Source organism: Seriola aureovittata, chromosome 3, assembly GCF_021018895.1.
Source record: "Seriola aureovittata isolate HTS-2021-v1 ecotype China chromosome 3, ASM2101889v1, whole genome shotgun sequence".
In the NCBI taxonomy this organism is placed as follows: domain Eukaryota; kingdom Metazoa; phylum Chordata; class Actinopteri; order Carangiformes; family Carangidae; genus Seriola; species Seriola aureovittata.
This window is the reverse complement of record NC_079366.1, coordinates 21596110-21611994: the sequence shown is the minus strand read 5'-3', so window position 1 is coordinate 21611994 and position 15885 is coordinate 21596110. Positions and strand designations below refer to the sequence as shown.

The 15885-nt window shown below is 40.3% G+C and overlaps 1 protein-coding gene across 4 annotated transcripts in view; it reads left to right on the top strand.

Moving 5' to 3' along the window:
• The window catches only part of inpp4b (inositol polyphosphate-4-phosphatase type II B), a 229559-nt gene that overhangs the window by 90231 nt on the left and 123443 nt on the right, over positions 1 to 15885 (top strand). For 2 of the 4 annotated variants that reach the window (XM_056371175.1, XM_056371172.1), the window contains exons 3-4: positions 4315 to 4727; positions 10831 to 10875. In XM_056371175.1, the coding sequence (XP_056227150.1) occupies positions 4643 to 4727; positions 10831 to 10875 (130 nt within the window). In that variant the 5' untranslated portion in view covers positions 4315 to 4642. Of the gene's footprint in view, positions 1 to 4241; positions 4728 to 10830; positions 10876 to 15885 lie in introns of those variants that run through there. The other 2 variants (XM_056371174.1, XM_056371173.1) reach the window with 2 other exon arrangements.

Below are 15885 nucleotides of genomic sequence, written 5' to 3'. Positions count from 1 at the left end.
ATTGCATCAACTAAAAATCCATTTAATGTACATGGGGGCATGTTGAACAAATGTGAAATGATTTAACTAATGAGCGGAACGGTAGTACGGTGGTTAGCACTGTCACCTCACAGCGAGAAGGTCCTGACTTCAAACCCCCGGCCTTGGGCCTTTCTGTGGCAGTTTCCATGTTCTCCCTGTGCCTGTGTGGGTTCCCTCCACGTACTCCGGCTTCCTCCCACAGTCCAAAAACATGCACAATAGGTTAATTGGTGACTTTAAAGTGCCCATAGGTGTGAATGACTGAGGTGTGACTGGTTGTTTGTCTCTGTGTCAGCCTTGTGATGGACTGGTGACTTGTCCAGGGTGTACCCTGCCCTCACCCAGTGTCAGCTGGGATTGGCTCCCACCCCACCCTACAAGGATAAGCGGGATAGATAATGAATGGATGATTTAACTGATCCATCTGAAATTTTGACCTGTTATCACAAGATTGTTTTTAGCTTTTTAATCAGCATTAATTGTTTCATTGTGATAGTGTTCAGGTTGATTTTGATTCAACCAATTATTTTCAGCGAATACAGTGTTAACCAAAGAGACTGTTCCAATAATACATTGTGTGTGTGTGAGAGAGAGAGTGTGATCTGCTGCCTGCAAGAGGATTCTTTCATTATTTAACAAACATTAACCACTCGAAACAACTCTAACTCCTATGCACAGTCTTGTGTTAGTCTGTTTTTTGACAGTCAGTTTTACTCAATGATTTAAAAACCAAAATCTACTAAAAACTGTCATATTTTTCATCTTTCAGTCAGCACTGTTTGCTCATCAAATTGTCTATATTTTTGCTTGTGCTGTCACCCGATGTGTGAAGTGGCTTCTTTCCTTGCTGTTTCATAAATTTAAGGCGCAAACATGTTAAAATCAAAGAAAGGGCACCCAGCAGGGGTAGCTATCTGGAAGATGAATACTTTGATGTTGTCGTTATTGTTCTTGAGTTTGCCACATGCAGCACGCTGTAACCAGAAATAAAACATTAATGCCCCCCCCAAAAAAAAAAAAAAAATTAAAATACAACACACCAGCTGCAAATCTATACAAAAGTACACATGTAAATCAATAGATGTATAACTTCATGTGCAGGATTTAAGACATTAATTTAAGTGAGGCCAAACATTGCCCTCAGCAATTATCTGCCTTGCTCATTTTGACCACAATGTGTGCTCACACCATGAGAATGGGAAGTCTCCTGCTGTGGCCTTTTCTGCACTACAGCTGTGTAACCCTAGTGGAGGCAATTTGCACCCCAGATGCTACTCTGAATCAAGCTATTGACTTTCCTCGGGTTAATACTGTGAAGGAGTGTATCACAAATTCTAATGGGCCTGAAGTGCTATTGGAATGGGTAAATGTGAGGATCTGTTATCCTGGCTTTGGGGCCGAATAGCTAAAAAGGGCATGTTTATTTTCTTCTCCTCTCCTCAGTGTACTTGTACTATTCTCCATCTCTAGTGCATTGTCTATTGATTTTCTCCAGCCTCCTCTATCAGTCAGGCTTTAATAAGACAACACACGTCGCCTTTAAAAGAAACGTATTAGAATGTTAATGGATCACACCACAGACCTGTTTGCCTCTCTGCAGTGTTGTGTGAGTGTACACATCCACAAAATTGTGTTTATGTGTGTGTTCATGTGTCCCAGCCACAATTTCATTAAAACAGAAGAAGACAACATTCATCTTGATGGTTGTAGGGAGTAAAGGGGGTGGAAAACAAGGAGAATGTGGCAATAGAGGGATGAAGGGATAAGGATGGAGGGAGTAGTAGAAAGTGAAGAAGAAACCTCCTCGTGCAGAGTGGCTTCATCTTCTGTCTTATTGCTCCTGCAGGGACCAATTTATCTTCATTTAGGTTTTTGGCACCAACCCCAACCCAGACCAGTTGCCTCAAGGAAGCACATGAACTCAACATGGCTCTTTAGCCCATGAGGCCTGTATCTATAGGGTTTGACCAGTATTGTTTTTTTTTTAAAGGCTGATTGTATTATTAGAGCTGAAATACTACTGACAGTCAAATCACAAAGAAAGAAATACTAAGGGTTGCCCCCAAATTGTATTTATAAACAGATAAAACGATGACCTATTTGGGGTTATATTGAATTTATACTGTTATAGGATACACAGTCTTGTACAACCCACATTAATAAGATTAGCTTGTCATTCTGGTACTATGAAATAACCACAAAGGGTTTATCCTCCAAACTAAACACCCCTTGGCTACAACCCATTGGAGCGTACCGGTGGGAGGTGTAGCAGACCTTTGTTGTCATGCTAACAAGAATACATCCCATAGATGCATATCAACAGCAGGCATGCCAGACCTCCTTTGTCATGGTTACAGCAATTGGTTTGATTAGGTTTAGGCACAAAAACTACTCGGTTAGGTTTAAGGAAAGAACCTTTGTCATGCTAACACCAATAAACATTCAGTAATAGTCATGAGAAACAACACATCAGTTTGAAACGGGAACAGCGGCTTCCTGTGTAAATGTCTTGTGTTTTGTTGATCCATCTATCTACGCCAACTTCGTCTCAACATCGACTTTGTCACTCTATATACTACGTCGCCCGACTTCTTCCTCTACTCCGGTCATAATTACTATGGCAGTAAAGAGGTCTCCAATCAAGAAAAGTAACTGAGTGGTAATTTTAGCTGCAGTCTCTTGCATGAGGTTATTTCACACAACACCTACATAGATGCTTTGAATTCTTTTTTGTGAATGATTTATTGATGCCAGCAATAATGATAAATCACAATTCAATAAAATATACAATGTATAGAACAGCATGTGGGTTGCCAGATTGTGAGCCCAGATGCCTTTTGCTCACCTTACACCATTTCAGTAACTTTCTTATGCTTTACAGTTACCTGTCTAGTTTCAGGTGTGTGTATGTTTTTAATGTTTCAATGTGTACTCAAATAAATAGATACCAGTGAATACCTGAAAGGTAGAAAATTAATCTTGTGAAAATTAATCTGAAGGTCATTGTAAAATTGTTGTTGAATTGTTGTGAATATTACAAAATGTAAAAGGTGTTTTATTGTCCCTGAGATAAAAAAAAAAAGAAGGGGGGAGCTTTTTGCACTGTCCTAATATCTTATATTATCTTATAAAAATCCCTCCACCTCAAATAAACAGATTGTTCCTCCATGGGTAATGCCAATTATTTAATGGTTATGTCCCTTCAAGCTCATATACCAGAGGGATACTGAGAAAAGTAGTAAGTAGCATAAAAAATAGTTGTAACTATGTGTTTCAACCCTCATTAACAGATTAAGGCCACTATTTGTTACATTTGTTCATATGTTTATCATATGACTTTAATGTCTATGTTGCATTGTGAAGCTGCATGTCTCAGTATTCCATAATATATTTTGTAGGTGTCAATCTCCTTTAGGAGTTTAAGGCTTCTGCCTTCTCCGTGTCATTATTGAGCGTTAGCTCAGACCACAACACCCTCTCCATTCAGCAGGGTTTAAATTAACATTGATTTTAGATATGGTCTTACTGTAGAATCGTGGCCTTGGTGCCCAAATAACTAACAATAACCTTCACAGTATGAATGGGTGGAGAGGCGGCAAGGGCAACAAATAAAGATACAGTGGAATAGAAAGGAAGAGAGCTGCATTATTCTGCCAGTGTACCTCTTCATTACATATAATTGCTGATTAAAACAAAATCTTCTGCTGCCTCTTCCTCCTCTCTGTATTTGCAGATGCCCAGTTCAGATGGAAATACATTTTGTCTAAATAACACAGAGGACTGTTATCTCCATCACATTCCCTGTTCAACCTGTTGATTTAATTCTGAGTTATACTCAGCAGTTACACTACATCCACACTAAAAACTGTCACTGTACTGTGTCTTGTCTCTTGCTTTCTCTCCTGCCAACCCCACCTCCCTTTCTACTATATGTTACTTTCCAAAAATCCTATGCGACATGATGCTGGCTTCACCGTATGGAGCTCAGCAGTCAGATGCTTATTAATTGTTTTTCTGCTAGGAAAGGAAATGTGAAGTGGCGAGGGGTGGCTGGAGAAATCAGAGGGACCCCTGCTGCCATGTCTGGATGCAGCAGTGGCTGCGCAGTGAGAGGAGAAAAGGAGGGAGAGGTAGAGAGTGGGCAGAGTTGTGTCTTTCGGGCTGTATTGCGCTACGCAGTCTGGTCTAGGTGCCCCACTGACAGCCAAAGATTGATGGATAGAGCTGTGTATCGCACATAACATCAATTCTGTCCTGCTTTCTCTTTCATTCTGGGTCTCCCTCCCTCATCAGTCCTCCCTTCCCCTCTCTCTACTGCTCTCCCTCTCCCTCCCTCGCTCTCTCCCTCCCTCCCTCCCTCACTCCTTCCCCACCACTGCTCCAGGTCCCTCGTGGTCCCTCTCTTCCGTATTAGTTTCCAAAAGGCATCTTTAATGCTGCCAGAGAGCGCGCTGTGAGGCAGCAAGAAAGCGAGGCAAGCGGATTGCTATCTTTGTGACAGCTTTTCCGCTTGGCAGGCTGTGTGTGAGCCGAGGAACTGGACTGGACTGTGGTGTTTCGTGGAGGAGGTGGGAGAGGAGGTGGAGGAGCAGGGGGGAGAACTGAGAGGCAAGCCGGACAGATGGAGGACGGCACCCAACACCTGGGACACTGCATGGTTGACATGAAGGAGCTGAGCGCCAACCCTGAAGGACTGACTGCTGCCGGTGAGCTGACTGCACTGTGTTGTCTGTCTCTTAATCTGTCCCCTCCACCTTCTTCCCCTGTCCTTCCTCATACAGTTTGACTCTGAAACACCTTGGGTGCTATTACAATTGATACTGTTTCTATAAATGTTTGCCCCAGCGATGTCTAGTTTTAGCATATTTTCCCTCAATTTGTGTTTGCAGTGGTTCTGCCTACAGAGAATGTGTGTGTTAGAGACAGAGTGAGGGAGAGAGGGGGGGTGGAGGTAGCAGCAAGGGTGAGAGAGGGAAACAATTTAAAATGCACGATGATCAATAATCAAGTGAATGAATTCAGTTCAGTTTTATTGTCCTTTCTTGTTGTCATAAACTTAAAGCATGTACAGGGGGTAGCTGAACATTATTTAACATTTTTAAAAGTAAAATGAACATACTGTGTCTTACCAGCCAGTTGATATTGGAGTGCTAAGCAGCATCATGTTGAGACCTTGATAGTCGAAAAATGAGGCTCAAGAAATAATTTTAAAACTTACTGACTGCCTTTCTACAGGTTTCCAATTATGTATTTGGTTCTTGTAACATGATTGAATCATAAATTGTTTGTCTCAGAATGTGGTCTGCCTTACCTGGTTTGGGTTAAAATAGAATTTGATTTAGTGGCTCAGCAGAGAATTGTTTGAAAAACACTGTTTGTTGACATATAATGTCTTCAGATTCTCATGTCTGTTTGTGCCTGTGTGTGTGCTTTGCTTTTTTACTGCAGTCATATTCCATATAGCCTGAAAGTGTTGTCAGTAATGAGCGCTGGCAGAGGCAAACTAGATGTCTCAATGCACATCACAACAGGAGAATGCTAAAGAGATTAGCCATATCAGTGATGCCACAAAGCCTGCTCTCCAAGTTTAATACCTTTGCTTACCAAAAGGACACACACTGCATGCAGCGCCACTAAGCATTTGCATTGGCATGCAAGCTCAACACCATCATCTTCCCCATGGGGATAAGTAAATGGAGCTGTACAAGGAGGAATGAAAGCGCAATTCATGATGCCTTGTTTCTTTTGCCTCAAACCACACAGATGCACACTGAACCAGCTTATATGCACAATTACACACACACACACACACACACACACACACACAGAAACAATGAAACTTGTACACACCAGTATGTCTACACATACATACACACATGCACAGATCTGAGCAAACATGCACACACACAGCTACACACATGCTCAGACTATCAGCTAGTGACCTGATCACGAACTCTAGATATGCACTACTATAAAATCACACAGTCACAGTTTAGAGATGACATCTGACAGGTGTGGGAGTTATAACAGTAATGACAAAGACCTCACTCTATCTCTGTTTTGCTTTCCCTTAGCATCCTGGGAGACAAAAGGGAAGAGCAAAGCACATAATTACCATGTTTGGCACGGAAGACAGGTTGACAACCCTACATTATCAGTCGCAAGGTGAAATAGTTTATCTCCTCCTTCATGACAGGAGAGATACGAGGGACCAAACTGGGTGCTGCTCAGTACTTGTTAAGGCGGGACTGAATTTGCGTTTTGCAAACATAAGGGGTGAAATTATCTTATTCTAACTATTAACTATTCTAATCATAATTGCATACGAGCAAGTGAGTTCTCAACGAAAGCTGCAACACGATTGATTTTCATTGCACACTGCTCGACATCACAAAACTATTATGAAGCAAAATGTCTCACTCCATGCCCTTGTTAACCCTCCACCCTCCATCTTCCATTGACGTGACAGTCAAGACCTCTTCAGCACACCCAACTGATTCACAACACTTCATTAAACGCTGGCAACAAAACCATCTGTCCCCCTTCAATCTACCAGGGCAGTAATGTGACGATAACTCACTCTCCCATTCAGCACCACTTGTCCTAATGGGATGCCTGTTTTTGCAAACATCAATCGAATTAGAGGCATGTTAGGCAGGCTGATGACTGAATCTTCAGAAAGGATGTGCAGGTGTTGTTTAGCCAATTTAAGCTACAGGAAAGAGAGGAAGTGAGGAGAGTGAGATTGGACAAAAAGATTTGGAAGAAAGAGACTCCAATTAGTATGCATGTGTGTAGTGAGGATGAGTAGTCGGTGGTGGCATTTTGTGCTCTGGTTTATTGAGAGACGGCCAGTTATATATCCCTGAAACATCAAATCCCATGGTGAGCCAGCCATATATGTGAATTATTAATAGCACCTCAGTAAATAATATTCAAAAATATAAACAGGATTTGTTTTTAGGCACGGGCTCTTACATGTAATATCTATTCATGAAGAGGATAAGCAGGAGTGATTAGGAATGTGTGCTATACGCACTGTCAGGCTTTATCAATGCTCTTTTTGGAAATTGCTTGATTTTCTTAGTTGAGCTCGTAGCATAAGATGGGGACCAGAGCAGCGACAGGCTGTATTTTGGAGCTTTTCCACAATTTTTTTTTTTCGTGGAGTCAGGAATAAGCAACAATCCCATGTGAAATCTGTGCGTGCACTCCCCCACATTTCTTACTTTCATTCCTCCTTTCACAGTATCTGCTAGTGAGCGGTTATCACACTATACAGTGGGTGAGGAAGCAGGGCAATGAGGAGGGAAGAGGGTTAAATGATCATCTGTGAGACAGACAATTTAAGTCCCTGTACATTAATTAACTTTGTCATTCCAGAGAAATCACCCAGTCTGCACACATCCTAATAAATTACCCTCTACTCTCCCTTCAGCGTGGCTTTTTCCCCACTGATACCACCTGCAGACAGGGGGGTGATAGATTGGGGGTACAGTGGGGCTGTGCTGTTATTTCTAGAGCCAGATGAAACTGCAGTATAGCGGGCAGGCACACCTCATTTGCTTCAGGCCCCTCTGGGAGTTACATCTGCATGTGCCGCCCGCCTGCCTGCTTGCTGCCTGCTGCCTTGCTGAGCTTATTACCATATTCATAATGCCTGTGGATATCGATTATAAATACCACACCTGTGCCACTTTTCTCCACCTACTTAGCCACACACTGAAGCTGGATCACTGGGGAGCTTCATATGTTGAAGGAGATGTGATTTCAGATTGACAGTACAGGTGGTTGACCTCACCCCATGTAATGGGTAATTATTGTAATTAGACTTTCTGTATTTATTTTGGTCAGCCTGATTCTCACTAACGGGTTCATGATATGCATGTGTTCAGTGCTCAAAGACAAGAATGGTGTCATAGTGTACATAACAGGTGTTGTGTCCTGAGGTTGCTTATGCATAATTTGTCCATGATTTTAATAACTATGGATACTGACTCACTGTGAACATGTGAACAACAGTTTCCAGGCCTGTACTGGAGCCCTGTTAAAATGTCATGTAGTCAGTATTCGTTCTCAAAGACGCAACATAACCTGTGTTGCCTGTCTTATAATCAAAGCATCTGGTATGGTCCTTCTATAAATACTTGACACTCCACCTACAAGCTGTGCTCTAAAATTCACACATCTTTTAACTTCAATCCTCCTTCTTCACTATCAAGCATATCCCGTTGCCATGTGTGTGTGTGTCTCATGATCTGTATCCCCAACCCATATCAGATGTAGACCTAGCTTTACTTCTTATCTTTATTCAATTATTTCTGCAATGACAGACATTTTCCACTGCTTCCTACCACTTTAGATAAGTTGGTGTTTTGCACAGATGGAGTCCTCCAAAGTAACTGGACTATTCAAGTGACAGTCCCTCATGATAACGTGGCACCAGAGACGGGACCCAACAGCTGGCACTGTTTCAGCCCACCTAGCTAAAGGGCTCTCTGTTGCCACCACACAACATGTCATTCAGGCTTATTAAAGTTTCATCAGCACTCACAAGGAAGCCTTGGTGGTGACAACATTAGGAGACATGACCCCTGAGGAATGGGATGATGAGAGTAATGTGAAAACCAGATAGCGACACAGAAGGTTTATTTACATACATAATTGGCCTATTTGTGAAACCGTGTGTGTGTTTACTGGTCCACGTACTTTAGCTATTTGTGCACCTGATTAATTAGACGTTTACTGTACTTGTATGCATAACACATATTGCACTAAGTTTGCATAAGCCTGTTTATTCAAATGTAGCCCATCCTGACAAGTGCAGCAGTTGATAGAGCCCAGTTCGCTCACACTTGAGAAGACACCAGCAAATTGAGATTTTATACACAAAGTTGTCAACATATTTGCTGAATTTCCAAATGCACTTTAAATTGCTAGAGTTACTGTGGATTGCGCTTCTTTGGCCTTAGTAAGCAAGTGACTCTCAAGTGGGCACAGAGCAAATGCTAATGATTTCCATAACTTTCATGTCTGTTATTCATTAACAATCTCTGTAACATTGTTTCTTTGGCATGAATTTGAATGTTCAAAGAATACATTCAAAAGAATAAAAGAAAATACCATGTTTAAATGGATAAACCACCCTAAACATAATTCTTAACATGCCTGTGAGCTTGTACACCTCTGTATTTCCATAATTAGATCCAAAAGATAGAATAGCCCAAAAACATATTGTAAATCTGTGACATTGTAAAGAAACACCTTCGTACTTTCACTGTCAGTCGACACCCAAAACCCATGGGGATTAATCAAGGATAAGGGATATTTTCTGCATCTTGCCCATTAGCATACCCATGGTAGAAAGCTACTATGGATATGAACCTTTTTTTCCTTAGAGTGCGAAAATCTTCCGTACTTTCTCAATGGAACGTTGAAGAAAACAACTGTTATCTGTTAATTAGACAGTTAAATAGACTGATTTTTCCCACCGGCAGGATTCCTCAATATTTTCTTTAATGTTTTCTTGGCAGATGTTTCTTCTCTTTACACAGGGTCAGTGGTTGAAGGATAGGCAGGATATCTGGGTTTTTAATGTCTTTCCAACAGTTTTGCCTTGCACTTTCCTTAATAGTGAATCATTTTGTTGCATGACTGATCTAAGTCTTTTGTCTGTGTAGTCCTTGAGTCCTTGAAGACATGCTTTGTGATGAAAGGCTTTACAAAAACTAACCTGCCTATCACAAATAAACTAACCTGATACGACATTAAAGCTGCCAAGAAAGTGTGGAGACTAAAGTAATTATTAGTAGAATTAATAATTAAAACACAAGTAAATTATTTTCAGTCTGTGTGAAGTATCCTCAATATATATATATATATATATATATATATGATGGTGTTACCTAAAGCTGTGTGGTACCCATACATCAGTAAGCATCGAGTATCCATGGCCCATTAGTGAAGTTGATGAGCCTTAGAGAGGCCAATTGTGTCCAAGCACCCCAGCGAGAGGAAAATGGCATTTAATAGTTTAGGGCCTCACGTGTTGCACCATCATGCAGGTGTTTAATCTGTTTGGTGTTTGAATGGTTGTGTGTTGGACTGGGAGAGTGATGAATGAGAGACAGTGTTGGTGACAGATGATACAAGCAGTCAGTCCTCTACTCATCATTATGGCATAAGCCCTCAAGGGCAATGGATGCCCAGAAACTCTTGTTCACAAAGATTGCACTCACAAGGATTGCAGTGGGTTTGCATAATGTAAAATGAACAGTTACACTAATCGCTGTGGCGTTTTTGGGAGCCTGCCATGTTGCTAGCTTGTTAAAATTCTCTAGACATAGTACTTTAACATGCTAGGAGCATGACAGGCTTAGCTTTTTTTCTGATTAAAATAGTTTCTTTCTCCACAGCGTTGTCACTTTGGTGAAAATGGATCAGATTTCAACCCCTTAATCTACTTTGTATCTACTTAACATTCTGTGTCTATGGCCACTGTGATTGTCCCTTTTCATTTCAAATAGAGGACTTTGAGACTGAAGTGATTTGCTGATTAATCAAATTGTTAATTGTATTGAACGTCCTTGGATTTTGGACTGGTCACACTACAAACAAAGAATTTGTAGATGTCACTTTGGTTCTCTGGGTTATTGGCAGTGTGCAATAGTTTAGGTCCTGGATCACGGTTAATATGTTATTTTGTCTGTCTCTTTCATTGTTCTAATGTTTTCCTCTTCCTTCCCTTTATCTCCCTCCCTGTCTGTTATTATATCATCTCCCCTCTATTTTTCTTTCTCTGTCTCTCAGGTGTTATTCTAACACCCAAGCTGCCTCAGGTGGAGTTCAGCCTTGGTAAGTCCTGTGTTTACTCTGTGATTCAAGAGTAATTTTACTTTATAGGGGAAGTACTAGACGTGAAGCTATCCCACGCTTCGTTGACATCTTTGCAGGCACATTAGATAGAAGACATATGGACTTGCTTGCATGGTTGCACACTTTCAATAATGTCAAATCCCTCTTCCCTTGGCCCAGAAACACAACAAAAGTTTATGGCCTAACATAAATTCAGATGTAACACTTGTCAAACAGACACCAACAAACAGTCACATGCTGACAGCTATACTAATGCAGAAGTCAGTCAGAATTAGAAAAATATCTGCAGACATCCTTAATCTTTTTCAATTCTGACGCATACACACAGCCCAAGTATGGTTAGCAGGGACAACAGAAACAAGACACAGAGAAAACATTAGACAGAATGGTGAGGGGGTACTTTTGAACTTCAGTCGAGATGGCCTCATTCATTTTTTATGCAACTAAGATGTCAGAATTCTATTTCTAGACAATTCATTGTGGCTCAGGTCAAGTTTTCCAAAGCAGATTATTCTTGTGGTCTTTGACAACCAAGACTGACGGCATCAAAAACTGGCTTCTTGGCTCCCTTGTTTCTGTCTTTTGAGGCAACTGCAACAAAGGTTTCCCACTGTTCCCTTCACAATAAATTGGAGACTAAATATACATGTAGATATTCCAGGGTTGTGGCTGCAATTTTTTTGTTTCAGAAATCTCAGTATTGTGAGGAAAGGCATTCATTCCACAAACCTATCCTCCCTGGTGTCACTTGATGACCTCCCGCCTCTGGCAATGTCCCATATATGTCATCTGACCAATACAACAGTTTTCAGTGTGTTGAAACCGCAACTGCATGTTCATACCTCAAGGTACCTAACACTCGTGATGGTCCCATTGCCATTACATAAAGGTCAAAATTACAGTGAGTCAAAAAGGCATGTGATCACTTTAATAGAGATTGTGTCGGACTCAATAAGAGAGTCATTAATGTGAAAACATGCGTGTGTATGCATATAGTAGATACAGGCATACCAATGTATTCTGCTTCAATGCTTGCTTTGGTTTCTAAATGTTCGTATTATTTGAATTTATACTCAAATGATACTGTAAGTTGAGGGTTTGCACTTGGCTAGAAAAAGTATCTGAATGTAAATTCTCTGTCATAGTAGATAGTACAGCTGACAGCTGGCACAGAGAAATATCATGTCCTTCTTTAATTGCCCTGGTTGAATGTGTGCTCAATGTACAGCACATTTATCTAACTGTTCTCAGATCTGTCAAACCCACAATGACAGTGCTTAAGTTATGTTTTTTTTTTTTTTTTTAATAAGATTTGTCCATATCTTTAATTTCTAACATTTATTCATCTCGATAATAGAGAAAAAGCTGAATTACTTTTAAGCACTGGAAGGAAGTGACATGTTTAAATGGTTAAATATGATACATAATGGATTATTTTCAAAGAAGATTGAAATGGTATTAAATTTATTAATAAAAGTAAGAATAGCAACCAAGCACTCATCCTACAGCCAGTCATATGCTCCCAATTTCTTAGAGGGCTGAGCAGCTGTTGCTAGCCTTTTAGCTCCTGGGAGCGACAGTGAATCTAGAGCAAAGCAAGGCAACTCAAATCATGTAACACATTTCATACACAAAGGGAAATCTTTTAAAAGGAAATCAATTTTATAAAAGGAAAGGGAAAAGTAAGAACCATTCATAAGCTGCTCTGTCACAACAAACAGAACAACAAAGAATCTGAACCTGAGTTTGAAAGCCCACACAAACTATTCAGTGGCAAAGACACAATACTAATTGTTGAAAGGCAACAGAAAAAATAAATATTTTGATGATGCTTTTGAAAGAGGAGACAGAACAAATCTCAAATCATCTTGAAAGTTATTCCAGTAACTAGGATCACAAAAATTGCAGGCGGCTTCACCAGACTTTCAAAAGACCCTCAGTGCTGGATCACGCTGGAGGTCTGAGGGGCTTGGAGCTTTTACGTATAATACACACTGTAAACCAAGGCCATTCAGTGCTTTATAGATAAGAAAAAGAGCCTTAAAGTAAACTCTAGCGCATACTGGAAGCCAGTGCAGTGATTTGTGGGGAGGTGTAATTTATATCCTCTTTTAGTCCCTGTCAAAACTCTGGAGTAGCAGTTTTGTGAATTAGCTGCAGCTGCCCCACATTCCACCGAGGTGAAAAATTTATACTGACTTTAATGAGTAATTGTAGATTTTTAATTGTGTGCATATGTCCCTGTGTGTGTGTGTGTGTGTGTGTGTGTGTGTGTGTGTGTGTGGGGGGGGGGGGGGGGTTGTGTATAGGGATGGGGAGGGATGCCCAACCTTTGCAATTAATGTTGCAGCTAATTAGCATTTAATTATATCACTGTAGACAAACACGGTATTTAGTGGATTAAGGCTGCCCTCAGATGGTGACGATTAAAGGGGGCACCCTTTTATTGCACATGAAGTTCAGTTTACTCATCACGAGGAGTGCCACTCTGCCTGTGAAAACAGTTGTTTAATGTTTTCTGTTCACTGATGATGTCGTTAGGGTTATCTCGGCTTGGGCTTAAGACTTAAAATTTTTACAAAACAAAAAAAACAAAAAGCCTTGAAGTGTAGAGTTTGAGAGAATAGACGATTTAGGCGAAAAAGATGGTCTACTTAAGATGCTATGTAGTTGCATTATGAGATGAGTAGGATCCAGCATTTGGAGCATGAACCAAACTAGAGACTAAAAGTTAAGATGAGTGGCGATTGTCTCTCTGCTCTGGTCGCCAGCCTCACCGCTCTCGCTCTCTCTCTCTCTCTCTCTCTCTCTCACCCACTACACACACAACTTGCGTGCAGAGTTATTTCTGAAAGGAGCTACGCTACTTGTGCAGTCTCAAACTTCTCAAACTTACTTCAGCACTTGCAGATATGATAAATCACAGCGTAATTTGCTCATTTACTTGCTACTGCTGCCTCTCTTAATGCGTAGGATGAAGAGACTGTGGAAGTAATTTTCTAATGTACAAGTTTAGTTTCCACATACATCTGCGCACGCGTATAATTTGTGCAGTATCATAACTGTTCTCTGAACGGTGAAAGCAGCGCCAAGGACAACTTTTGCTATATCTAATCACCCATCAAAGACCCCAGGATTTTCCTCAATGCACATGTGCAAATGTCCAAAACGTGCTTTAGATACAACCGCGGGTAGTCAAGCTAGCTTCCCGAGATAATAGCCTGCTGCCCTCACAAGTGTACAATGAATTACATGAAGAATGCAAACAGGCATCAGATCCTTGTGGGACAGAACGCTGATCTGAGATCAGCTTTACTGAAAATATTTGGTAACAGTGCTTCTGAGTTGTCATTGCAAATTGTTCAGGGAATGACAGGGGCCCCTTTCAGGAGATTTCCTACTGAGATGTCATTGCAAATCGTCCATTGGTTGTTTAGGGGGGAGGGTGCCACATTTTTGGACATTGCTGTGGAGGCAAGGAACGCAGCTGCTTAGGCCCCCAGCCTGTTAGGGGGCCTGCCTTTCCTGTTCACAAGCTGCTTCTCTGGTCAGGATTTCTCTTTGTTTGCCTCTCTGATTTTGAAAAAAAGTCTCTTTAGTGTCCTGTGACTACAGGATATGGAGGTGCCCAGAGGTGGAAAAAGTACAGAAATTTTGTATTCAAGTAAAAGTACCAATACTTTGATGAAATATTACTCAAGTAGAAGTAAAAGTACTCATCTGAAAATGTACTCAAGTAAAAGTAAAAAGTAGTTCATTTGAAATGTACTTTAAGTAAAAGTTACTTAGTTACTTTCTTTGTGAGGGGTGTGAGGGTAGTAAAAATAGGACAAGGGGTCAGAAATCCAAAACTATTTTGTTTTTAATTAAAGAACAAGTGTAACAAATGTAAGTGCAAAAACAACAACTTCACAACAACTGAACTTCTTGTTCAGTTTAAGTAGCAACTTAAAGTTAGTTGTTTTGTAAAGTTAGTCACTGTTGGTTCTGGCGCGTATTTTTCCCCTGTAGGTTGAATTGTTATTTTTACTTAGTAACGGATAGGATTTATAAAGTAACTAAGTACAATACTTGAGTAAAAACGTACTCAAGTAAAATACAAAATACCGATTTTAAATTGTACTTAAAAAATACAAAATACACAAAAAAAGTATTCAATACAGTAACGTGAGTAAATGTATTTCGTTACTTTCCACCTCTGGAGGTGCCATAGTAAATCACTGAAGCACTTGTTAAAACAACTTAACAAATACATGCACTTATTCTGACTCTCAGTAAAACTTGCTTTGGTTGTCGATTAAAGCTTGACCAGTGTTTAATAGCAAACTCTATAAAGCCTCTCATGTAACATGGACTATAAACACAGACTGAGAGTACATTTTCTCCTTACTTTTGTACAGAACCTGTAGAATACAGTGCTCAACTGTTTAACAGGCTCATCACTTTGTGAATTTGACATATTTTTCAAACGAAAAAAAAAAGTATCTTGTGCTGTACTGTTTTTGGGGAAATAAGTCGCATGTCTCCCCCACAATTTGAACACTGGATTAGATGCAGATCCTGTGATGTGACCTCAGCCATCTTGTCCATTACCTACGCAGTCTATAAAACTATAAAACTCAAATAAGTAACAGTAAATTGTATATACTACTAACACACCTGTATGATGATATGTTTATAAATAAATTTAAAAAAATTTAACATTCATGCACTAATGGCTACAAAGATGAGAACTTCACAGCCAACCTATCATAATTTTGAATATCTCAGACGCTTGTCTCAAGTTTTTTTTTATCCTTTTATCAGACAGTCAGTGTGTAATTATTGCCCATGCCATGCTGAATATCAGGTCAATTGTGTGCCATGATTAACCACAGTAAAAGGAAAGGCTGACTTTTTATTTCTATGGAGACTTGGTGAAGTCTTTTACAAGTAATGTTCATGGTTCTTTACAGGAATTTCAGTAGTGCTTTAAAACAATGTTTTGTT